Source organism: Carcharhinus amblyrhynchos, chromosome 12 (assembly GCF_965287045.1).
Source record: "Carcharhinus amblyrhynchos chromosome 12, sCarAmb.v2.hapA, whole genome shotgun sequence".
Classification (NCBI taxonomy): Eukaryota; Metazoa; Chordata; class Chondrichthyes; order Carcharhiniformes; family Carcharhinidae; genus Carcharhinus; species Carcharhinus amblyrhynchos.
The window spans coordinates 15210729-15237427 of record NC_137335.1 but is presented as its reverse complement, the minus strand read 5'-3'; the positions used below and the strand labels follow the sequence as shown (position 1 = coordinate 15237427).

The following is a 26699-nucleotide window of genomic DNA, read 5'->3' as shown; positions in this document are numbered from 1 at the left end:
GACCTCCACTCCAGTGACAAGGACTACGTGGAAAAACCACCACCTGTATGTTCCCTTCCAAACCATACATCATCATGACATGGAAATATATTGACAGTTCCTTCTCCTTTGCTGGGTCAGTGTCCTGGAACTCCCACCCTAACAGTAGTAGGTGCACCTCCCTCTCATGGACTGCAGCGGCTCAAGAAGACACCTCACCACCACCTTCTCAAGGGAAATTAGGGAAGGGCAATGAAATGCTGGTCTAGCCAGCAATGTCCATGTCTTGTGAAAGAATAAAAAAGTTGCCACTGAGAAGAAATCAGATTTGGAGGAAGAAAAATGTCTCAGAGGGTTCAGGGCCAGAAGAGATTACCCTGGCGGGGAAGGACAAGACCATAGAGCGATGAGGATAGAATTCTAAAATTAAGGCATTTCTTAACCAGGCTGTAAAATAGGTCACAGGCGCAAAGGACTTACTGTATATAAAATCATAGAACCCCTACAGTACTGCAGGAGGCCATTTGGCCCATTGAATCTGTACTGAACACAATCCTAGTCAGGCCCTATTCCTATAATGCCACACATTTACCAGCTAATCCCCCTGACACTAGGATCAATTTAACATGGCCAATCAACCTAAACCGCACATGTTTGGGATGTGGGAGAAACCCACGTCCACACAGGGCGAAAGAGCAAACTTCACACAGACCCAAGGCTGGAATTGAACCAGGATCCCTGGCATGTGAGGCTGCGGTGCTAACCACTGTGCCACCATGCCACCCTGTGGGGGAGGTAATGGATAGCAGAGTTTTAGATGGTGTCAGATTTACAGAGGGTAGATTGTGGGAAGCCAGCCAGGATTGTGCAGTAATAAAGTCTAGAAGTGACAAGGATGTGAATGAGGGTTTCAGTACAGATAGGTTAAGGCAAGGACTGAGCTGGGTGTTATTATGGAAGTGGGAAGAGGTGGTTTTATGTCTGTATGGAGTCTGCACATTCTTCCCATGTCTGTGTGGGTTTCCTCCAGGTGTTCCGGTTTCCTCCCTCCCTCCGAAAGAAATGCTGGTTAGGTGTGTTGGTCATACTAAATTCTCCCTCAGTGTACCCGAAAAGGTGCTGGAGTGTGGTGACTAGGGGATTTTCACAGTAACTTCATTGCGGTGTTAATGTAAGCCGACTTGTGACATTAATAAATAAACTTTTAACTTCTTAGTGATGGTGCGGCTATGTGATTGGGGGCCGATCTCAAAATCTGATATGACACTGGGGTTGCAGACAGTCTGGTTCAGCCTCAGAGAGTGTGGGTTGGATTCAGTGGCAAGGGAACAGAGTTTGCAGCAGAGAGGAAAGATTTCAGTCTCCCCAATATTTAGTTGAGGAAATTCCTCCGCATCTAATACAGACATTGGTGGCACAGCGGCACGGTGGTTAGCATTGCTGCCTCACAGCGCCAGGGACCCTGATTCAATTCCGGTCTCTGCGGAGTCTGCACATTCTCCCTGTGTCTGCATGGGTTTTCTCCAGATGCTCCGATTTCCTCCCACTGTCCAAAGATGTGCAGGTTAGGTAGACTGGCCATGCTTAATTGACCTTGATGTCAGAGGATTAGCTAGGGTAAATGTGTGGGGCTACGGGAATAGGGCCTGGGTGGGATTGTGGTCAGTATAGACTCAAACAGCCTCCTTCTGCACTGTAGGGATTTTATGATTCTCTTTGCAGCCTGGACAAGTTGCAGACAGTGGTGGGGTGGAAAGTGAGTGCTTGTGAGTTGGAGCTGAGGGTTTTTCGTGAACATGTGGAAATCGATGCTGTGTTTGCAAATGATGTCATCGAGGAGCAGCATGTAGATATGGGCGTCACGGTGGTGCAATGGTTAGCACTGCTGCCTCACAGCGCCAGGGTTCAATTCTGGCCTCGGGTTACTGTCTGTGTGGAGACTGCACATTCTCACTGTGTCTGCATGGGTTTCCTCTGGGTGCTTCAGTTCCCTCCCACACTCCGAAGATGTACCGGTTAGGTGTATTGGGTCATGCTAAATTCCCCGTAAGTATCCCAGGACATGTAGGTTGGGGAGATTAGCCATAAAATGTGTGGGGTTACAGGGGTAGGATGGGGGGAAGGGCCTGGATAAGATATTTTTGGAGAGCTGGTGCAGACTCAATGGGCCGAATGGCTTCATCAACACTAAACAAAAAGAATAAGAAACAGGAAGAGGCCTACAATAGATCCTTGGGCAGAAAGCAGAGGTGACAGTGCAGGAAGGGGAAGAGGAGTTTTATAGATGATTGCCTGGTGACTTTTGCATAGATAAGAATGGATGTAAGCGAGTGCAGTCCCAGCCAGCTGGGCAACATTGGAGGGACACTGAAGCAGGATGATGTGCCCAACTGTGTCCCGGGGTGGAGACAGGCTGAGGCGGATGAGAAGAGATAGTTTGACACTGTCACATAAGGTGCCATTTGTCCATTTCCTTAGAGCCATTTCAGAGCTGTGCCTGATGGGAGCGACTCAAACATCGGAATTCCCGGAAAGATGGGCACGGATTTGGGAGGCAGTAGGTGATCAAAAATCGCTGGAGGTGAAAGGGAGGTTGGAGATGGGGAGGGGCGAATCGTGAGGAAGGGTATGTCATATATCTCATATATAGTATTGCTAGCCCACTGCCTTCCTGCCCAGCCTGGAGCTGACCCAGCGAATAGACTGTGATCGGGTGCTGCAATCAGCAGCCACCCCACCCCCCCCACCAACATCCCCCCCCCACTCCCCCCCACCTCCCCACTCCCCACCACCATCACATTGAAATGAATAATTAATGGTCAGTTAGGCTTGTTAGCAAATCTATTCCATTCTCCATTTGGCATGGGCGGGAGTGGGTCGACAGCTTTTAATGGCCTGGACGAGAAACAACAGATAGGAACCATGGAGGGAAGGGGGCACTTCATGCAGGGGGTAGCCAGTGTGCATTGGGGCCATCCAATGTGCATTGAGGTACCCAGTATGAATTGGGGTACCCAGTGTGCGTTGGAAGCACCCAGTGTGCATTGGGACACCCAATGCGCATTGGGGTAACCACAGTGAATTGGGGGTGCCCAGTGTGCATTGGGATAGCCAGTGTGCACCGGGGGCAACATTCCCTCCCAAAGATGCCACCCCACCCCTCCTCCCTTCCTCATCGCCTGCCCTCCAAAAGTGCAACTCCCAACCTAGTGTCAGGAGAATTAGCCGGGTGAATATATGGGGTTACGGGAATAGGACCTGGATGGGATTATGGTCAGTGCAGGCTCAATGGGCCAAATGGCCTCCTCCTGCACTATAGGGATTCTATCATCCCCTAACCCCCTTCCCTGGGCTACTGGGTCCCTCCTTGTCCTAAAAGCCTGAGACTTTCTTTTCTGTAGCAGCCAGTTCTCCATCCTGGTCCGTTCCCAGTGGCGGCCATTACTGAGCTCTGGCCCTGCTGGGACTGCTGACCAATCAGATTGGCCAGCAGTGCCTGAGGGCCAGACCCCCTCCCAGTAAGGAGTGAAAGTCCTGCTCTCAGTGAGTTATGGTAGCAGAGCGGGCTGCGTTATGGCGTGTTGGTTTAATTTCTTTTTAAGAATCATAGAATCCTACAGTGCAGAAAGAGGCCATTCGTCCCATCGAGCCTGCACTGGCCACAATCCCACCCAGGCCCTAGCCCCATTTCCCTAAATATTTTGCCCGCAAATCCCTCTAACCTACGCATCTCAGGACATAAGGGACAATTTTAGCATGGCCAATCAACCCAACCTGCGCATCTTTGGACCGTGGGAGGAAACCGGAGCACCCGGAGGAAACCCACGCAGACACAAGGAGAACGTGCAGACTCCACACAGTCAGTGACCCGAGCCAGGAATCGAACTCAGGTCCCTGGAGCTGTGAAGCAGCAGTGCTAACCACTGTGCTACTGTGCCAGATGATTTCCCCCCTCTGTAAAATGCAGCCCGTGATTGTTACAGATGAGAAAATGATTCAGAAATATATTTTGCAGGCGTTATTTCAAGGTCATGTGACGCCAGAACTGCAGCGAGGAGATCATATTTTGACTTTCAAAATGCCAGTGTTGCATGAGCCCCCTCGTAAAATCCCACCCAAGGCCGATGGAGAATTCCAGTCCGCACTCCTTGATTCAGGGGGTGGGCGAGGCCAACAGAAAATGCCATTCTGCGGGGCAATTCCGGGCAGGCGTGTCGGTAAAATTCCAGCACATATTTCAAAGCCTTTCACAGGAATGTGGAGCTATAGAAATGCAGGTTGTTGTTGTTATATTTACTCTTGCAGAGCCCTGCCTGTTGCTATGTCGGTAAACAGCAACCAACTGCACAAAGCAAAGTGCCACAAGCAGCGAAATGAATGGCCAGTTAATCCGCTTTTAGTAAGAGGAATTGAGCACAAGCTCCCTCCTCTTATTCAGGTCTTGTCACTGGGTCTTTTCCATCCGCCTGAAGTGTCAGGTTGGATCTCGGCTTAACATAATATCTGAAATGCAGCACCCCCTGAGTGTTATACTGAGGTCCGGGGTGGAGCTCGAACTTAGGAGTGCTGCGGTGGCACAGTGGTTGGCACAGCCACCTCACAGTGCCTGGGATCCAGGTTCAATTCTAGTTTCGGATCACTGTCTGTGTGGAGTTTGCATATTCTCCCCATGCCTGTGTGGGTTTCCTTCCACAGTCCAAAGATGTGCAAGTTAGGTGGATTGGCCATGTTAGATTGTCCCTTAGCGTCAGAGGGCTTAGCAGGCTAAATATGTGAGGACAGGGCCTGGGTGAGATTATTGTCAGTGCAGGCTCGATAGCCAGAATGGCCTCCTTCTGCACTGCAGAGATTCTAGGATTAAACCCTTTGATTGATAGGCGGAAATGGCCCAGTCGCAACGTTTAACACAATGCAATTGATTATAGGCCTGTTAAAAGCTGTATACTTCAGGGAGATGTATGTGTTGCGCAGTTTTTATTTGCTCATTAGTTGGCTTTCGAGTGTCAGATTAAATATTTGGTATTTTTTTTCTCGGTGGTATATATAAAATATATTTTTGAAGTGAATAATTTTATGTAGTGCACCCAGTTTGATACCCCGCCTTAGGGAACTGTGGTAAATCTTGGGTATGATGTGTTAGATCAGTACCTGGGATTGATGGTGTAACAATCCAGAGGAATACTTATCCATATTAATATCGGTTTAAAGAAATAAAAACTACAGCAGATAACAAAAAAAAAGTCACAGTGGAGTTGTTACAAACATCAGGTCTGCACCATTGAATTCAACATCATGGGTCATTTTCCTAATTGCCCCTGAAATACCCTCTGAATAGGAGCTTACTCTTATTGTTGAATGGGTAATCTTGTGATCTGAGGGTTAGAACACTCCCTTTTTCTCTTCCCGCACCTCATGGTGCACTAAGGCAAAATTTCAGCTGTTTCCAGAGCTAGTTATTCCCAGAACAGGTCACTAGTTTGTCACCAGGGCTTCTAGTTTGAGGGGACGCCACTCCACATCAAGCATGGCTGACCAGGAGTCTCTCCCGCTCTTACCGCCAGTCTTTGGCATGTTTGGAAGGATTTTACAGGTTGACACTCAACCTGTTTGACCTGGTTATGAATGCACCTTCTTTGGCCGTCAATTCCTGGGGTGGAACTTGAACCCGGAGCTTCTTTGACAGAGGCAGGGAGTCCCCCACTGGGGTAAGGGTGTGGAGAAGGCAGGAAAATGGGGATAAGGAGCATATCAGCCATGATCGAATGGCGGAACAGACTCGAGGGACCGAATGGCCTAATTCTGCTCCTATACCTTACGAACCAGGAATCGAACCCAGGTCCCTGGTGCCATGAGGCAACATGCTAACCACTGTGCCACCATGCGTGTCCTCAAATCTGAATTTAATATTAGTGTGCAACATATCTGGAAATGCTTCTCTTGTGATTTTGGGTGCATTTTGTCATGGTTAGGTGTGGAGTTGGGAGATGGTTAGGTTCATATATCGTGTGGTTGGGATGAAGACTCTGGCAGCCTCTGTGTTGAAGAGGGGACTGGAATGCTAAAGGGCTTTTGGGACTGACTGTTGAAGCTGTGCCCCTTCATCATTGGAGAGAGCAGTAGCTGCAACTACCCTCCTGTGGGTAAATCTGGTGGACATTCACCATTGAGAAATTGGGATAATGGAATTCATGTGTACGCAGCAAGTGTTCATTCACAGGGCCTGTGTCCCAGAGGGAGAGGGTAGCTCGATTGACTAGCCCATGAGCAGGGAAGGAGATGGAGGACAAGCTGTCAACTTGCACTCAAGTGGCACGTGGCACAGTGGTTAGTGCTGCTGCCTCCCAGTGCCTGGGACCCAGGTTCAATTCCAGTCACTGTCTGTGTGGAGTTTGCACTTTGTCCCTGTATCTGTGTGGGTTTCCTCCAGGTATTCCACTTTCCTCCCACAGTCTGAAAGCCGTGCTGGTGAGGTGCATTGGCCAGGCTAAATTCTCCTTTAGTGTACCTGAACAGGCGCCAGAGTGTGGTGACTAGGGGGATTTTCACAGTAACTTCATTGCAGTGTTAATGTAAACCTACTTGTGACATGAATAAACTTGTGTGGAAATTGTACGTTCTCCCCGTGGGTTTCTTCTGGGTGCTCGGGTTTCCTCCGAAGATGTGAGAGTTAGGTTGATTGGCCGTGCTAAATTGTCCCTTAGTGTCAGGGAATAGCAAGGTGGGGGTTACATGGATAGAGTATAGGTGGGATTGTTGTTGCTGCAGGTTCAATGGGCCAAATGGTCTCCTTCTGCACTGTAGAATTCTGTGAAGTTACACCAAGGAGGCAGGATTGGGTACTGGTATTCTGAATCAGTTGTGAGGGCTGACCTAATACGCAATAGTATGCTAAGGTTGGTCAAAGGAGAACTAACACTGGGATGTTTACTCAGGGATTGTGTGATGCGTAATGTTGTTTTCTGTTTCATAGAAAGGATTCTGGAATTTAAAAAAAAATCCTCATTGTTAGAATATGAACATGGCTTACATTTATCACCCAAGCCTTAGTTTTCCTTGAAAAGGTGGAGTTGGTCTTTGACCTGTTCAAGAAGTAAGCACCTTCTTTATGTTGCCATGTCTTTGTTATCACCGGTGCATTTATCAGCTCTGCCTTACAGATGGTTGGAAAAGCATGCACAAAGTCAGTACAGTGGCATTAGCATTGCAGCCTCACAGTGCCAGGGACCTGGGTTCAATTCTTACTTGGGTCACTGTCTGTGTGGAATTTGCACGGTCTCCCCGTGTCTGCGTGGGTTTCCTCCAGGTGCTTTGGTTTCCTCCCACGGTCCAAAGATGTGCGAGTTATGTGCTAAATTGACCCTTAGTGCCCCGGGATGCATGGGTCAGAGGGATTAGTGGGGTAAATATGTGGGGTTACGGGAACAGGGCCTGGGTTGGATTGTTGTCAGTGCCGACTTGATGGGCCCAATGGCCTCCTTCTGCACTTTAGGGATTCTAATGTGCAACTCTGGTATTCACAACTTGCAGCCAGAGTGTCTTATATTTGCACCTTTGAGTCAGGTTTCATGAGGTTGCCAAATGGAACTGCTGAATAGGAGGGATAAGGCTGTGTCAACACGAGAGATGGATTGTAAACTGAGAGAATGACAAGGCCGGAAACAACATTTGTAACAGCCTTAGGGCCAAAGAAATAAAACTTTCAAGACGGGACTGTAACGTTGACATTATGCCACCGTATCTCATGTAGCCGTTTCCCTTCCCCTAAGGGGCAGGGCTCCAGGGGGAAGTGCAGGGTCATTGAATATTTTTAAGGTGGAGATAGATAGATTCTGGCAAGGCAACGGAATTAAAGGTTATCGGGGGGCCGGATGGGAATGTATAACCCGAAATACCAAATGTAACAGCTACGATCTTAATGAATGGGATTGCAAGCTTGAGGGGCTGGATGGCCTACTTCTAATCCTGGTTTGTATGCATGGTCATATGTATGGTAGGCTCTGGTCTGAGGGGCTGAATGTCCTCCTTCTGCCCCTAATTTGTCTGGATGTTCATAAAATTCAGATTAACGAGTGGCCTGGTGGCACAATGGTTAGCACTGCTGCCTCACAGCACCAGGGACCCCGGGTTCGATTCCCGGCTTGGGTCACTGTCTGTGTGGAGTTTGTACATTCTCCCCGTGTCTGCGTGGGTTTCCCCCTGGTGTTCTGTTTCCCTCCCGCAGTCCAAAGGTGTGTGGGGTAGGTGGATTGGCCGTGTTAAGTTGTCCCTTAGTGTCAGGGGGATAAGCAGGGTAAATGAGATTACGGGGTGGGACTGTGGTTGGTGCATACTCGATGGGCCAAATAGCCTCCTTCTGCGTTGTAGGGATTCTATGCATGGTATGTTCTTTTTTTTTAGATAGTATCTTCAAGATTTCATAGCATTTCCAACTGATATACTTCTACTCATTTGCTTTTAAAGACCTATTTTAGAAAGAAATAGTTCTGTGTTCATTTTAATCTGTAATGTTGACATGAGTTTGGTATTCAGGCACTGCAGCCAATAATTATTGTGTATTCATGTATGCTTTATTCTTCTCTCGCTGCAGGAATTGGAACAGGTTAGAAACTCAAAAGGTGAGTGTTTGGGTTGAAAGTTGCAATTGACGATATTAGAAGACTATTCAATGTCTGTTATGATTGCAGCTGATATTATCATTGGACAAGTCAAATGCCAGGGTGCAACCAGCTTGTAGATCCCAACTTTCATTTTTAATTTTGAAACGGAGTGGGTGGTTACTGAATAGAGTGACAACAACTGCTGATGTACTCTTAACAAAGAATAAAACATTTATTAAGCAAGGGAAGATGAACTATAAAACACTACTCCTTCACCCCAGCTATACCTGTACAGATGTATACAGATTTGTAAGGGTAAAGTTACAAAATTTCTCTTAAACTCTAACGTTCACAATAAGTATGCAGTCCATGTAAACCAATAGATGACCTGTGGTCAGACACCCCACACTCTGATACCAAGTGGCAGATGCCACCCAAACAACTTCTAAGGATTTCCCATCCATTCCTCCCCAGATGTTCGTCACACCGTGGGCCAATTAGTCTCATTGGATCTTCACCTTTCACACAAAGGTTTCCAATTTCTGCTCTCGAAGACCTCACTTTGGAATCTTGTCCCAAATGACACTTTCCCTGGATGTCTTCACCAAGGATCAGCCTCCAGGTTTTCAACCTCTCCATCTGATGTTTCTCTCCCCGGGTTGACACATGCATTCTAGTTTCACCTTCTAGAACAGGATCTGTTTGAGATTCCTATTCTTGTTCCTAAACTTAAGTGTCTTCCATTCGGACCTGCTCCTTGTAGTTCCCTCTCCCAGTAGACTGCTGTCAACTTGGTATCGCCTCTGAGACCCAGGACTCACTTGAAGTTAACTGTTACTTTAACTTTCGAGCATGGTGGCAGAATGGTTAGCACTGCTGCTTTGCAACTCCAGAGACCAGGGTTCAATTCCGGTCTCAGGTGTCTATCTGTGTGGGATCTGCACGCTCTCCCCTGTCTACATGGGTTTCCTTTGGGTGCTCCGGTTTCCCCTCACAGTCCAAAGATATGCAGGTTTGGTTGATTGGCCATGTTAAATTGCCCCTTAGTGTCAGGGGAATTAGCAGGGTAAATATGTAGGGGTTACAGGGATAGGGCTTGGGTAGGATTGTTGTCAGTGCAGACTCGATGGGCCGAATGGCTTCTTTCTGCACTATAGGGATTCTATTCCAACTCATCAAAGATTCTTAGACTTACTTTCTTTAGCAACCAGTTGGAGAGAGACTTAAACTGCTCTCTGTCTCTCAGAGCAACAGAATCATCAACTGAAACTGCTTTTGCCCCTGGGTAACAACATACAGTTTTTCTCTACTTAAGGGTCATAAAACCTCATTAAAATGCAAACACCATTTAAATGTGAGGCTAAAACTCAAATCTCCTTAAGACAGAGCTACAGGAATATATTGAGCTTAAAGTTATGCTCAAAACACACACATGCAAATATAAATTCCCAAAAACTATGGGTGGGATTTCCAACCACGTGCGCCCAAGGCCCACCTGAGACCAACAGACCCTTAAATGGCCAGCTGGACCTTGAAATGGCCCACTAAATTTTCTGTCCTGCCCGCTATGATTCCCGCGGCAGGCGGCATGGGGAAATTCTGCCCTACGCCTATTTCCTAGCATGTTTGTGTGAGTTTATTCTTGCATTATATAGCTCACAGTGAAATGTGATAGGGACACCTCCAACCCCGTTTGTCTGCCAACGCTAATAATAATCATTCTTAGGGTACCTATTAGAACGTGCTTTCCACATGTTCATGAAAAACACCCAGCTCCGACTCACCAGCACCCACTTTCCACCCCTCCACTGTCCAACCTGTCCAGGCTGCAAATAGAATCATAAAATCCCTATAGCGAAGAAGGAGGCCATTCGGCCCATTGAGTCTGCACTCTCCACAATCCCACCCAGGCCCTATTCCTGTAACCCCACATATTTACCCTGCTAATCCCCTTGACACTAAAGGGCAATTTAGCATGGTCAATCAACCTAACCTGCACACCTTTGCAGTGTGGGAGGAAACCGGGGCACCTGGAGGAAACCCACACAGACACGGGGAGAATGTGCAAACTCTGCACAGACAAGAGCCAGGAATTGAACCTGGGTCCCTGGTGCTGTGAAGCAGCAGTGCCAACCACCATGTAAATTACAGCGAGCTCAAAATAGGTAGGTGTTTAGTGACATTCGGCGTTCATCTGTCAGGGTGAAGTGTGTGTAGCAAGTGAAGTTCACACAGTCTGTTTCTCCATCTTCCAGGGAACCTTTGAACAAATGGCAGAAATTCCACTCCTGCGGGAGCAGCTGAATCATTATCGGATATCATCCGAAACAGCGCGGAGTGAGCTGGCTGCATTGCAGGTCAAATATAAAAGCAGCCAGGCTGAGGTAATCGGGAATCCTGAGGCAGGAAGGGGCTTGTGTTTGGGTGTGAGATTTCTGTTAACGTTCGGGAAAGTATAAAGTGTAATGATCAATTCATAGAATCCCTACAGTGCAGAAGGAGGCCATTTGGCCCATCGAGTCTGCACCAACCACAATCCCATCCAGGCCCCTTTCCCATAATGCCATGCATTTACCCTGGCCAGTTCCCCTGACGTCTAGTGGTAATTTAGCCTGGCCAATCCACCTAACCCGCACATCTTTAGACTGTGGGAGGAAACCGGAGCGCCCGGAGGAAACCCACGCAGACACAGGGAGAATGTGCAAACTCCACGCAGACAGTGACCTGAGGCTGGAATTGAACCCCGGTCCTTGGGCGCTGTGAGGAAGCAGTGCTAACCCAGCTGCCACCATGCCACCCACAGGTCAAGTCACAGGTCTTGACCTGTTTTGACCTGTTTTGTTTATTGAGTTACACACACGCTCCCAGGAGTAGAGCAGGCTCGAAGGACATTCACCAGGCTAATTCCTGGGATGTAAGGGTTGTCCTATCAAGAGACACTAAATAGTTTGGGTCTGTATTCCTTGGAGTTTAGAAGAATGCGGGGTGACCTTATTCAAACATATAAGATCCTGAGGCGGTTTGACAGGATAGATGGTGAGATGTTTTCACTAGTGGGAGAGTCTCGAACAGGGGGACATCGCTACAAGATAGAAGGCTGGTCACTTAAAACTGAGGTGCGTGGACATTTCTTCTTCTGCTCCAAGTTCCTACGTTCTTCTTCATCTTTCTATCAGCAATGATAGAATATGTAAATAGGAAAGGAAATGGCAGAGAAATGAAGGCTAACTGCTTGAGGACGCTTTCATCAGAATTGAACCTTGTTCATGTATTTTTGGGAGAACTTCAGACACACGTTAGGGAGGCCATTGGACCCATCTGATCAACACCTGTCTGAAACATTGAGTTCCTCTTTGCAGCATCTCGCTGCCTCGTGTATGTTGTTGGAGGTTTTTGTGCCTCCACTCCTCAACTCATGGCCCATTGATCAACCTCTCCTAGAGTGTTTCCTGAGCTATGGGCCCTGGACCATCCTTACCCCAGTGCATACCTGTGTCCCCCTTGTCGTGCAATCATGGTTTAACCATTTCACTTCCACTTAATATCGTAACTGTCCCCCTCAGGCCCTCTCTCCTACACTTCTGTTCAACATTGAAGAGTGCAAGTATTTTAAACACGAGAAATAAAGTAGGAGTGGGTCATCAGGCCCCTCAAACCTGCCCTGCCATTCACGGCTGATCTATGCTGGCCTCAACTCCTTTCCTGTGCCAGTTCCCTATAGCTCTCTCTATTCCTTGATCTATCTCCATCTCCAGTCTAATGATCCAACCTCCAATATCAAGGCAGAGAATTCCAGACATTCACCATCCTCTGTGAGAAGAAATGTCCAATCTAACCCGCACATCTTTCGGACTGTGGGAGGAAACCGGAGCACCCGGAGGAAACCCACGCAGACATGGGGAGAATGTGCAAACTCCACACAGACAGTGACCCGAGGCTGGAATTGAACCCGGGTCCCTGGGTATTGTGAGGCAGCAGTCCTAACCACTGTACCACCATGCCAACCCACAGGTCAAGTCACAGGTCTTAATCTATTTCGACCCATTTTGTTTATTGAGTTACACACGGGCTTCCAGGAGGAGAGCAGGCTGGAAGGAGATTCACCAGGTTAATTCTGGGATGTAAGGGTTGTCCTATCAAGAGACACCTCAGTTTTAAATGTCCGGCCCTGTTTGAGACTCTCCCATTAGTGAAAACATCTCACTATCTACTCTGTTAAGCCCCATCAGGATTTCATACGCATTGAAGTTACTGTGAAAATCCCCAAGTTGCCACACTCTGGCACCTGTTTGGGTACATTGAGGGAGAATTTAGCGCGGCCAATGCACCTAACCAGCACATTTTTTAGACTGTGGAAGGAAACTGGAGGACCCGGAGGAAACCCACGCAGACACGGGGAGAACATGCAAACTCCGCACAGACAGTGACCCAAGCCAGGAATCGAACCTGGGTCCTTGGTGCTGTGAGGCAGCAGTGCTAACCATTGGTGCCACCAGCCGTAAACCGCTTTGGAAAATTCCGCAGTTGTGAAAGGTGCTATATAAATGCAGGTTCATCCCTTAAGTTGTGCAAAGCTATACTGCTGCATTGATGGGTAATAATCGGGAAGGTATGACTGCCAAAATTAATTTTAAATTATTCTCTAGACATATGCTAATGCAATGCAGAGAGCAAACTGATTTAAACTTGATCTTGACTGAAGTAATATGGCAATCGTTACTTGACATTTGGTAACATTGTCAAAAGATAAGGGTCATTAATTGTTATGAGACCTGTAGAAATGTGAGAGAGCGCTGACAGATTCTCCTGATAGCTTACAGACGTGTGTATGAGACTTGCCTCTCGAGAGGGCTACATCCAGGAACTAAAGGCAGAAGCTGAAAGCTACAAGGTGGACCACACAAGGCAGCAATCTCTTATTGGCCGCCTGCGAGAAAGGATCCTGGAATCGGAGGAGAAGTCTGGGACATTTCTTACTGCAAAGACCGAGGCAGAAGTAACCGTACAGGTCTTAGAAAATGAGAGCAAAGAACTCAAACAGAGGAATGCAGAATTAGAGAGCAAACTCAGGTAGGCCACTTCCTCAGTCACCTCACATCTTTGACGTTATTCTTTTAGAGCTTATTTATCAGTGTTACAAGTAGGCATTAACACTGCAATGAAGTTACTGTGAAAATCCCCTAGTCACCACACTCCGGCACCTGTTCGGGTATATAGAAGGAGAATTTAGCATGGTCAATGCACCTAACCAGCATGCTTTTCGGACTGTGGGAGGAAACTGGAGCATCCGAAGGAAACCCAATCAGACATGGGGAGAACATGCAGACTCTACACAGATAGTGACCCAAGCCAGGAATCGAACCCAGGTCCTTGGCACTGTGAAACAGTAGTGCTAGCCACTGTGCCACCGTGCCGCTTTCCAAGCTTACTCCAGCAAGGCCTCCAGTACCATGTCCAAAAACCTGGGAATCCACCGTCTCCCGTGTTGTGCCATTATTCTGTCTTTTTCCATGTAGGAGGGCTACCTCCAGGGCTACCTCCCCTGTTGTCTTGCGACCTTTTACACCCACTTAGGAAGCAGACAGGGCTTCAGTTTGATTTCTCATCTGAAGGGTGGTGAATGTGTGGAATTCACTACCGCAGAAAGCAGTTGAGGCCAAAACGTTGTGTGATTTCAAGAAGAAATTAGATATAGCTCTTGGGGCTAAAGGGAAATGGGGGGAATCAAGATCAGGATATTGAATTAGATGACCTGCCATGAATATAATGAATGGTGGAGCAGGCTTGAAGAGCCTCTACTTTTGACTTTGGTCAAAGGACCAACACCTCTACTTTCTCTAGACTAAGGAAATTTGGCATGTCATCTACAAGCCTCACCATCTTCTACAGGTGCAACACACAAGGCATTCCTTCTGTGTTGTACCACAGCTTGGTATAGCTCCTGCTGTGTCCAAGACTGTAAGAAACTATAAAGACTTGTGAACGGTAGCCCAGTCCATCACTCAGACCAGCACCTGCCCTAGCTACAATGCAATTCTCTTTAAGAGGCGCAGGCCAGCTTTAAGTAGTCCAGGCCAGCTTTAACTTGTTTAAGATATTTTCACATTAAACCCGTTAAAACACAATTAACAGCTCCCTGGGTATTTATGCAGTCACAGCTGGCACCGGCTGCTTGCTCTGATCATGGTGATGGGCAGGCAGTTCGAGATTGGCACGCTGTCTGCGTCACCTTGCACAGGTACAGAGTAATTATGGATGGGAGCTGTGCAATCAAACCCCTTTAAATCAGAGAGAAAGTGTCTTTCCTCATCCTAATTTCAGTACACTTCTTACAAAAAGCACAATAAAAATTTAGAAGAAAACTGAAGGCCTCTGGTTATGTCAGTTGTACTTTGCCAATATGTGTGTAAACATTAGCAACACACACCCTGTGAGACAGTGAGAGAGACAGAAACACCCAACATCTTTCCTCAGCCTATTTTGTTTTATTCGGAAGTGGGACATGGGCATCACTAGCTGGCCAACATTTATTGCCCATCCCTAGTTGCCCTTGGGAAGGTGGTGGTGAGCTGCCTCCCTGAATCGTTGCAGTCCACATGTTGTGGGCTGACCCACAATGCCGTTAGGGAGGGAATTCCAGGATTTTGACCCAGTGACTGTGCAGGAACAGCGAGTATTTCTAAGTCAGGATGGTGAGTGACTTAGAGGGGAACTTGCAGGTGGTGATGTTCCCCTCTATCTGCTGCCCCTATCCTTCTAGGTGGAAGTGGTCATGAGTTTGGAAGGTGCTGTCTAAGAATGAATCGCTGCAATGCATCTTATAGATAGTACACACTGCTGCTACTGAGCGTAGGTGGTGGAGGGAGTGGATGTTTGTAGATGTGGTGCCAATCAAGCGACCTGCTTTGTGCTGGATGGTGTCAAGCTTCTTGAGTGTTGTTGGAGCTGCACCCACCCAGGCAAGTAAGGATTATTCCATCACATTCCTGACTTGTGTCTCATGGATGGTGGGTAGGCTTTGGGGAGTCAGGAGGTGAGTTACTCACTGCAGTATTCCTAGCCTCTGACCTGCTCTTGTGGCGAGTCCAGTTGCGTTTCTGGTCAATGGTAACCCCAAGGATGTTGATAGTGGGGGATTCAGTGATGGTGACACCATTGAATATTAAGGGGTGGTGGTTAGAGTTGTCTCTTATTGGTGATGGTCATTGCCTGGCATTTGTGTGGCGTGAATGTTACTTGTCAGCCCAAGCCTGGATATTGTCCTGATCTTGTTGCATTTGAACATGGACTGCTTCAGTATCTGAGGAGTTGTGAAAGGTGCTGAACATTGTGCAATCATCAGCGAACATCCTCACTTTGGGCCTTATGACGGAGGGAAGGTCATTGATTTATTTTTGAGAAAGCAGATACAGAGGCTGTGGTAGAGGGGTTTGGGAATGGGATACAGTGACTGAATGACTTGTTGTGGGAATGAGGTTGGGGGGGCATAGATGGCTCAGTGTGAGCTGAGCGACAGTGCAACAATTGGATAGGAGGCTACTGGGTTCGAGAAGGTGGTTAAAAGGGATAGGAGGAGAGGAAGTAAGGTGAATGAATGGGCAATCACCAGAACTGAAGGAATGATGGGATGGGAAGGGGTAACAGTTAGATGAAGGGTTAGGGGATGTGATGCAAGTGAGAGGAATGTTAGATGGTGCGAGGATAAGCATGGAATGTCTGAGGCATGGATTAACCCCAGAATGCATGACTGGCAAACGCAACCTTTTCCTGCCACACCATCCACTACTTTACACCTCAAAGAACAGAAAAACACAACAATAGAAGAGGAAAGCAGAAAATGTCAGGAATAAAAAACAAAGAGTGATGGAGAAAGAAACAAAAGAGAGAGACCGAGCTAGAAGGGGAGAGAGAGAGAGACAAAGAGTGAAAAACCAAGAGAAGACTAAGATGTGAGATATTATTCTCTGATTTATTGTTTTCCCTGGAAAGATGGAGGCTGAGGGGGACCTGATAGAAGTCTACAAAATTATGAGAAGCATAGATACAGTGGACAGTCAGAGGCTTTTTCCTAGGGTGGAAAGTTCAACTAAAAGAGGGCCCAGCTTCAAGGTGAGATGGGGAAGGTTTAGGGGCAACGTGTGAATCATAGATTCTCTATACTGCCGCAGGAGGCCATTCAGCCCGTCGAGTCTGCGCAATCCCACCCAAGCCCTATTACTGTAACCCCAGATATTTTACCCTGCTAATCCCCTGAAACTAAGGGGCAATTTGGCATGGCCAATCAATCTAATCCGCACATCTTTGGACTTGTGGGGAAGGTTTTTGACACAGAGGGTGGTGGGCGCCTGGAACAAGCTGATAATGGAGGTGGTGGAAGCAGGCACATTAGCAACATTCAAGGCGTATCATGATAGAGACATGAATGGGAGGCAGGCAGAAGAATGGTAACCGTGTATGGGCAATAAATAGTGGGTCTAAATAAGGATTTGGAATGGGAGCAGGTTTGGTGAACCTGTTCCTGTGCTGTGTTGTTCTTTGCCTTCCCTTAAGAACCACTCGAATTACAGATATTGCAGTTGCCTATTATATAGAGAAAATATATGAGTATATATGAGATCTAGATGTAGATGATATGTAATCAGTCAAATTATCAGTTACATTAGTGTCATATATTTAGACATGAAATTTAAGAAATCAAAGACTTGATTTACAAACCTTAACACAAAGTGCTGTCTAATATTCGCTTGTCAGGAAATATCTAACAGAGTGGAATGAGAGCAAGCAGGAAGACACAAGGAGACTGAAAGAACAGGATGAATTTTTGGAGAAGTTGGCTGGTGCCATGAATGTCGATTCCCGAGGGACCGAACTTCATCTGGATTTGCTGGTTTCACAGGTATCTCGATCAGGCTTAATGCAAAGGGGTTAATAATCCAGATAATGGTTAACCAGACTACTACCTCATGGGCCAATCTTTATATCCTGTCCAGGAGGTTAGAGTCATAGAGGTTTACAGCATGGAAACAGGCCCTTTGGCCCAACTTGTCCATGTTGCCCTTTTTTTTAACAACTAAGCTAGTCCCAGTTGCCCGCATTTGGCCCATATCCCTCTATACCCATCGTACATACGTAACGGTCTAAATGCTTTTTAAAAGACAAAATTGTACCCACCTCTACTACTACCTCTGGCAGCTCATTCCAGACACTCACTGCCCTCTATGTGAAAAAATTACCTTTCTGGATACTTTTGTATCTCTCCCCCCTCACCTTAATCCTATGCCCTCTAGTTTTAGACTCCCCTACCTTTGGGAAAAGATGTTGACTATCTAGCTGATCTATGCCCCTCAGATTATTTTATGGATCTCTATAAGATCACCCCTCAGCTTCTTATGCTGCAGAGAAAAAAGCCTCAGTCTATTCAGCCTCCCCTTATAACTCAAACCATCAAGTCCTTGTAACACCCTAGGAAATCTTTTCTGCACTAAAGAAAGCCTTGTGTTGATGCAATGCTTTTCATGACCACTGGATGGCTCAAAGTGATTTACAACTAATGAAATACTTCTGAACACTCACTGTTGTCATGTAGAACAACCAAAATGTGCATAACAAGCTGCTTGCTCACCACTTTGGTGGTAAAAATTAGGTGCAGAGACTCCCCAGTCAGCCAGAGGGTGGATGGGTGGAGGCATCAGTGAAAAAATCCTACAATTGCAATGTGCACTACAGTGAGAAGCTATCATGGGTTAGGGGGCCTTTACTGTTAGGCTTGGGAAGGCCTGTCAGCAAATGGGTGGCATGGTGGCGCAGTGGTTAACACTGCTGCCTCACAGCACCTGGGACCCAGGTTCGATTCCCAGCTTGGGTCACTGTCTGTGTGAAGTTTGCACATTCTCCCTGTGTCTGCGCAAGTTTCCTCCGGGTGCTCTGGTTTCATCCCACAGTCCAAAGATGTGCGGGTTAGGTAGATTGTTCATGCTAAATTGCCCCTTAGTGTCAGGGGGACTAGCTAGGATAAATGCATGGGATTGTGGGGGTTGGGCTGGGGTGGGATAGTGGCCGGTGCAGACTCGATGGGCCGAATGGCCTCCTGCACTATAGGAATTCTATGATTCTAACTCCCAGGGAGCGCAGATAACTTTCTGCTCGCGTGGTAAAGCATCTTTTAGATGTGACGCAAAACCCCGACCAGCTGAAATCCACAGGCACACATTTTCTGAAACAACAGCTGGAATTCTCTGGCCTCGTACACCCTGCTTCCCCATGCCGGGGAGAATGGAGAATCCGGCGCTCGATCAAATTCCCATTCACTGCACCGGAAAATCCCAGCAGCGGGCAAGGTGGGAGAATTCCGGTCAACATGTTTTTTGAGTCCGGCCCAAACTGTTCCTTAAATTTATCAGTGACGTGGGTGAGATTTTGTTACGAAGCCGGTTTCTGCTGCTCAATGTGCTTCCTTCCTCAGGTGGGCGAGGCGTACAAGGAGAACTCCAGGAAAGCTCTCCAGGTTCGGAGCCTGGAGGAGACTGTCAATGCCCAGGACGTGGAATCCAAGGCGAGCCGGGAAACAATCATGAGACTGGTTTCTGAGTTGGGAAGGGAACAGAAAACTGCCGCTTCCTATGTGCAGGAACTGGACACTATCCATAAGGTAAGAAGAAGATGACAGTGACGTGTTCTTCAGACCAAATAATAAGAGATTTATTAAACCTTAATTAGAAAACGATGTCGATGAGTGAAACGTAAGAATGAAGGGGTTGACTGGGGTGTTCAGAGGGTTTTTGATCTTAGTCATTTATCTACAAGCAGCTTAAACATTTCTGCCTCCACCACCACCCCTGGCAGCCCATTCTAGACACCTACCACTCTGTGTAAAAACATTTGCCCCTTACATCTCCTTTGAACTGCCCCCCTCTCATCTTAAGTATATGTCCCCCTAGTATTAGACATTTCAGTTCTGGGAAAAAGATTCTGACTGTCCCTTCTATCTATGCCTCTCATAATTTTATAGACTTCTATCAGGTCCCCCCTCAGCCTCTGTCACTCCAGAGAAAACAACCCTAGTTTGTCCAGAAGAGAAAATGCTGGAAAATCTCCAGCATTTGTCAAAGCTTTGTCAAAGGGTCTTCTGGACTCGAAACATCAGCTCTTTTCTCTCCTTACAGATGCTGCCAGACCTGCTGAGATTTTCCAGCATTTTCTCTTTTAGTTTCAGATTCCAGCATCTGCATTCTGAAGGATGTGCTGGTTAGATGCATTGACCGGAACGGGTGCTGGAGTGTGGTGAATTTCACAGTAACTTCATTGCAGTGTTAATGTAAGCCTTACTTGTGACTAATAAATAAACTTTAACTTTTAATTTTCTTTTATCTAGTTTGTCCAGCCTCTCCTCATAGCTCATACCCTCTAATCCAGGCAGCATCCTGGTAAACCTCTTCCGCACCCTCTCCAAAGCCTCCACATCCTTCCTGTAATGTGGCAGCCACAGTTGAACGCAATTCTCTAACTGTGGCCTAACCAAGGTTTTATAAAGCTGCAACATGATATCCTGACTCTTGTACTCAAAGTTTTAAAACAAAAGATAACCAAAAAAGTAATACAAAGGGAGAAGATAAACTATGAGGATCAGTAAGTAGTATGAAAACAGACAGTTTTATAAAAAGGACGAGAGAGGCCAAAGTGAACATAGGCCCCTTAGAGAATGAGACCGGAGAAATAATAATGGAGAATCAGGAAATGGCAGAGGAGCTAAACAAATACTTTGCGTCAGTCTTCATGGTAGAAGATGCTAACAAAATTCCAGAAATACTAACTAATCGAGTAGGGAAGGAAATGACTACAATAACTATCACTAGAGAAACAGTACTAGGCGTACTAATGGGGCTAAAGGCCAATACGTCCCCTGATGGGTTGCTTCCTAGGATTTTGAAGGAAGAAGCTACAGAAATAGTGGATGTGTTGGTATTGATTTTCCTGGAATCATTAAATTCCAGAAAAGTCCCAAAGGATTGGAAAACTGTCGAGGTCACACTCTTATTCAAAAAGGGAGGGAGACAAAAATAGGTAATTATAGGCCAGTTAACTTAAAATTTATTGTTGGGAAAATGTTAGATTCCAATATAAAGGATGTAATAGCAGAAAATTTAGAAATACATAATACAATCAAGCATGGCTTCATGAAGGGGAAATTGTGCCTGACAAATCTATTAAAATTCTTTGAGGGGGCAGTGAGTGGGATAAAGAAAGGGGAACCAGTAGATGTAATATATTTGGATTTCAAAAAAGCATTTAATAAGGCACTGCTGTTTAATAAGATAAGAGCCCATGGTGTTGCGAAAGGTATATTAGCAGAGACAGAGGACTGGCAAATTAATAAAAGACATAGGGTGTGGTATTCTGGTTGCGCTCACCCCCAAGATTGGAAATTCCCACCCGAGGTCAACAGACCTTTGCATAGTCCGCCAAATTTTCTGTCCCGCCCGCTCTGATTCCCGTGGTGAGCGGGACGGGCAAGTTCCACCTCAGAGGGGCATTTTCAGGATCGCACCCTGGAACTAGTGGAGTGCCACAGGGATCAGTGCTGGGGCCACAGTTATTTACAGTATGCATTAGCGACTGGGATGAGGGAAGTGAATGTACGGTTGCCAAGTTTGCAGATGGCACAAGTGGTGAGGATGACACAGGGAGGGATCTACCGGCTGCGCTCACCCCAAAACCAGAAAATCCTGCCCGAGATCGACGGACCTGTGCCCCCAGAATTCGTAGTGGGCAAGATGGGAACGTTCTGGTGACAAAGAGTCTAAAGAAGGATAGAGACAGGTTAGATGAGCAGCCAAAAGCGTAGAAGGTGGGATATAATGTAGGAAAATGTAAAGTTATGTACTTTGACAGGAAGAATAAAGGGAGTGAATGTAATTTAAATGGAGAGAGACTGCAGAAAGCTTCAGCACAGAGGAATCTGGGGGCCCTTTTGCATAAATCACAAAAAGTTAGCATCCAAGTTCAACAGGTAACAGGGAAAGCTAATAGAATGTTGGCTTTTATTTCAAAGGGAGTGGGGTATAAACACAGGGTGGTCTTGCTAAAATTTTACAAGGCACTAGTTAGACCACGCCTGGAATACTGTGAGCTGTTTTGGTCCTCTTAATCAAGGAAAGATATATTGGTATTGGAAGCAATTCAGAGAAGGTTCACTAGGTTGATCCACGGTGCGGAGTGATTTTCTTATGAGGAGAGAGTGAGTAGGTTGGGCCTGTACTCATTGGAGTTTAGAAGAATGAGAGGCAACCTTATTGAGACTATAGGATTCTCAGGGGGTTCGATAGGGTAGACGGTGAGGTAAATGCTCCCCTTGTGGGAGGATCTAGGACCAGAGGGCATCAACTCTGAGTAAGAGGTCACCCATTTAGAGATGAGGAAGAATTTCTTCTCTGAGGGGAGTGAAACTGTGGATTTCTTTACTGCAGAGGCTGGGTAGAGGCCGGGCCCTTAAGTAAGTTCAAGGCTGAGAGAGACAGATTTGTAATCAGTAAGGAAATCGAGGGTTTTGGGGATCAGGCAGGAAAGTGGAGTTGAGGATTATCCTGTCAGATCAGTCATGATCTCATTGGATGGCAGAGCAGACTCAATGGGCCTACTTCTGCTCCTATTTCTTATGTTCTTATGTTCTTATGTACATCTTAGAACAAAGAACAGTACAGCACAGGAACTAGCCCTTTGGCCCTCCAAGCCTGCGCTGATCACATTGTCTTATCTAGACCTATATATCCATCACTTTCCCGTCTGTTCATGTGCCTATCCAGATAAGTCTGAAATGTCGCTACCCTATCTGCCTCAACCACCTCACTTGGCAGTGTCTTCCAGCCACCACAACCCTCTGTGTACAAAAGCTTCCCCCGTACACCTTCATTGAACTTTTCCCTCCTTATTTTGAACCTATGCCCCCTTGTAATTGTCATTTCTCCCCTGAGAAAAAGCTTCCAACAGTTCACCCTATCTGTATGTTTATTGGGTCACCCTTTGGCCTCTGTCTTTCCAGGGGGAATAATCCCAGTTTATTCAATCTCTTTTCATAGTTAATGCCCTCCATACCAGGCACCATCCTGGTAAACATCTTCTGCACTCTCTCCAAAACCTCCACATCCTTCTGATAGTGTGGTGTCCAGAATTGGACACAGTATTCCAAATTTGGCCTAACCAATGTTTTATAAATCTTCTGGTTATGTTGTCTTCTCGTTGCCCCCTATTTTTAACCATCTTTTTACACTCCTGCTCCCTAATCCTATTTGCTCCTTGGCCATTTCCGTCCTGTCTTAGATTAGCCTGTTCAATGCTCTCCTTTCCTGTTTCATTTACACTTAGCCTTGTTTCATTTCTTAAAGTTTGTTTATTAGTCCCAAGTAAGGCTTACATTAACACTGCATCAAAGTTACTCTGAAATTCCCCTGGGCGCCACACTCAGGTGCCCGTTCGGGTACACTAAAGGGGAATTTTGCATGGCTAATGCATCTAACCAGCACATCTTTCAGAATGTGTCAGTAGTGGACTCGCCAACTTTAAGGGCATTCAAATAGTCATTGGATAGGCATATGGATAACATTGGAATAGTTTAGGTTAGAGGGTCATTAGATTGGTTCCACTGGTTGGCGCAACATCGAGGGCCGAAGGGCCTGTACTGCGCTGTGATGTTCTATATTCTATGAAACTGGAGCACCCGGAGGAAACTCACGCAGACACGGGGAGAACATGCAAACTCCACAAAGACACTGACCCAAGTTGGGAATTGAACCCAGGTCTCTGGTGCTGTGAGGCAGCAGTACTAATCACCGTGCTACTGTGCCACCCAGTTCTAGAGATCTTGTGGATCCCTAACTCTATCTTACTAGTTCAAAGCCTTTTCCCCATGGATCCTCGTCATTAGGGCATTGGTCACACTCCAGTTATTGGAGTCCATCCCACTGGTACTGCTCCTCCCTACATCTCAAACACCCTCAAAGCTTGTCCAATGATTGTCTCTGTTTCCCATGGAGATTTGAAGCTTCTCGTTGCTGTGTGTATATTTGATTTTCTTTTTTTGAACAACCTCTCAGGAATTAGACAACGCACTGAATGCTAAACACCACCTGGAGAGAGAGAACAGGATGCTACACGACAGGTTGGATTCAACGCAAAGGGCCTTGGAAGCCACGAAGTTGGAGACCGGGAGCTGGGAACAGCGTTCCAAAGAGCTGGATCGGAACTTACAGACCAGTGTGTGCGAGGCCAAGGCCACTCATGGTCAATTGGAAGCATTCAAGCATCAACTGGCGTCGCTGCTCAGCAAAGCGGATGTAGTCATCCAGCCTGTTGAAGATGCTATCAAAGGAAGGATCTGTGAAATTTCGAGCAGCGAGGAAAGTAGCAGAAAGGTAAGCGGTGTCTCTCTTCCACAGTCTGAAAGACGTGCTGGTTTGGTGCATTGACCCGAACAGACGCCAGACTGTGGTGACTGGGGGAATTTCACAGTAACTTCATTGCAGTGTTAATGTAAGCCTACTTGTGACACTAATAAATAAACTTTAAAAAGGCACTGCCTAAAGGCTGTTTTTTCTCTTTTTTCAGTCTTGTGGTGATTTTCCTCAGTTCAATCAACCACTCTCTGCTATTTACATTTCAGGATGGCACAGTGGTTAGCACTGCTGCCTCAAAGCGCCATGGACCCGGGTTCAATTCCGGTCTTGGGTCACTGTCTGGGCGGAGTTTGCACATTCTCCCCGTGTCTGTGTGGGTTTCCTCCGGGTGCTCCCGTTTCTTCCCACAGTCCGAAGGACGTGCTGGTTAGATACATTGGCCATTCTAAATTCTCCCTCACTGTACCCAAACAGGCACTATTATGCAGCAACTAGGGGGATTTTCACAGTAAACTTCATTGCAGTGTTAATGTAAGCCTACTTGTGATACTAATAAATAAACTTTAAACAATGGGGAAATAGCACGGAGTACTGATTCCATATTTGTTGCAATGGGGGCATTCTGTCACTAGGTGTCACCATTCAGTCAGGGTTACAGACGTGCCTGTCTTGTTAAGTATATCCACTGGAAGTTTGGCTCAAAATAGAGCATGCCTGATATTTCTGAATTAATTGCAGAGTTTAAAAAGATTTGAGTGCTGGGTGAACAAAAGTCATGAATAATCCTTAGAACAGAATCCCTCCAGTGCAGAAAGAGGCCATTTGGCCCATCGAGTCTGCACCAACCACAATCCCACCCAGGCCCTATCTCTATAACCCTCTATTACCCTAGCTAGTCCCCCCCTGACATTAAGAGTCAATTTAGCATGGCCAATCCACCTAACCAGCACATCTTTGGACTGTGGGAGGAAACTGGAGCACCTGGAGGAAACTCACGCAGACACGAGGACAATGTGCAAACTCCAGACAGAGAGTGACCGGAGCCAGGAATTGATCCCGGTTCCCTGGCATTGTGAGGCAGTAGTGCTAACCACTGTGCCACACCGTGCTGCCAATCCTGGATTTATTATCTCCTGATGACAATCCAAATTAACCACTGGAATTTGTTTAGATTCGAGGCAGAGGTTTTAAAACTGCTTCCTTGAGAGTTCCATCATTTGATTCCTGTCCCTCAATCAGCAAGTTTCTCTACTTTGTATTAATAATATCAGCTCTGCCCCGATGAAAGCATTCCTGTCCACGTAACTCTGATTGTATTTGGGTAACTTACCCCACCCTTCCCCTTTTTCCATAAGAAAGGGGGTCAGTCAGTGTTTGCAGGGGTCCCCAGGACTTAGCCAGAATTGAAGAGGTTCAAGCAAAATACTGCGGATGCCGGAATCTGAAACAAAAGCAGAAAATGCTGGAAAATCTCAGCAGGTCTGACAGCATCTGTGGAGAGAGAATAGAGCCAACATTTCGAGTCTGGATGACCCTTCGTCAGATCTGGTCTCTCTCCACAGATGCTGTCAGACCTGCTGAGATTTTCCAGCATTTGCTGTTTTTAAGTAAAGAAGTTTCTCCTGAATTTGTTATCAGTGATTAGCTCTTATATTTATGGCCCTTGTTATCCCAAAACTGTGTAAGTCCAATTCTCTTCCTGGACCTGGTGTGCACCAAGGCACCTGTTTCCATAGCTAGTAATCCCTGGAACAGGTCACTTGTCTCTCGCCAGAACCTCTAGCTTGAGGGGCGCCACTCCATATCAAGCATGGCTGACCGGGAGTCTCGCCCACTCTTACCGCCAGCCATCGGCACGTTGGAAGGATTTGGCAGGTTGACGCACTCACCCGATTTGGTGAGTGCGGGTGGGATTTCATGGCCTCACTCGCCGGAAACCATAAAATCCCACCTGAGGTGAACAGACCTGCCCGTGGTCTGTGCCTCGCCCGCTCCAATTCCCGTGGCAGACGGGAGGGTAAAATTCTGGCCAACCTCTCAGTTCTGGCATGATCCTTCCTGGATTATTTTTACACTCAATATTGTCTTTGCAACATGAACCCCAGAACAGTTTTCTCTCAGCATTGGCTCTGGTGAGAAAGAATCTCTAAAGATCTTTTTGTTTGATTTTAAATATGAACCTTCCCCTCATGCTAACCCGCTTGTTTCAGAGGTTACTGTGACCAATTCACTTTTTGTTTATGGCGATAAAAGGACAAAAGAAACACTAAGAAAGCTCATTCGCGTACAATGCCTGGAACGCTGTAAATGTGACTGGAGGAATTGGTTCCTGTTTGCGTTCTGATGGAGTGATTGCATTAAAACTCCAAACAATGGTGTTATTATCGGGAGATTCTGCTTCGGCTGACGGACCTTGATCCAAATCAAGGGAAAACTTTGCATGTCACGCTTGAACAGATACCTGCAGTGGAATGTGCTGTTTAGCTGTAAGGCACCAGACCAGCCAGTGTTCCCCACAACCACCCCCAATGTGCTGTCAAAGTGGGGAGGAATCGCGGGTGGATCATGGATCTGCTGGGTTACTTCACAATTCCCCAAGTGAACAAAATTCAGATCGGGGCGCGAGTGTGTGAGTGTGTGTGTGTCAATGCGTGTGAATGTGAGTGTGTGTGTGTGTGAATGAGTGTGAGTCTGAGTGTGTGTGAGTGTGTGTGTGAGTGCATGCGTATATGAGTGT

At 46.7% G+C, this 26699-nt stretch overlaps 1 protein-coding gene across 1 annotated transcript in view; it reads left to right on the top strand.

Annotated features, from left to right (window-relative positions):
• Positions 1 to 26699, top strand: part of ccdc170 (coiled-coil domain containing 170) — an 81836-nt gene that overhangs the window by 8289 nt on the left and 46848 nt on the right. The window contains exons 3-8 of the mRNA XM_080199742.1: positions 8567 to 8594; positions 10832 to 10960; positions 13390 to 13646; positions 17328 to 17472; positions 19039 to 19224; positions 23663 to 23980. Coding sequence (XP_080055868.1) covers positions 8567 to 8594; positions 10832 to 10960; positions 13390 to 13646; positions 17328 to 17472; positions 19039 to 19224; positions 23663 to 23980 — 1063 coding nt within the window. The remainder of the gene's footprint in view (positions 1 to 8566; positions 8595 to 10831; positions 10961 to 13389; positions 13647 to 17327; positions 17473 to 19038; positions 19225 to 23662; positions 23981 to 26699) is intronic.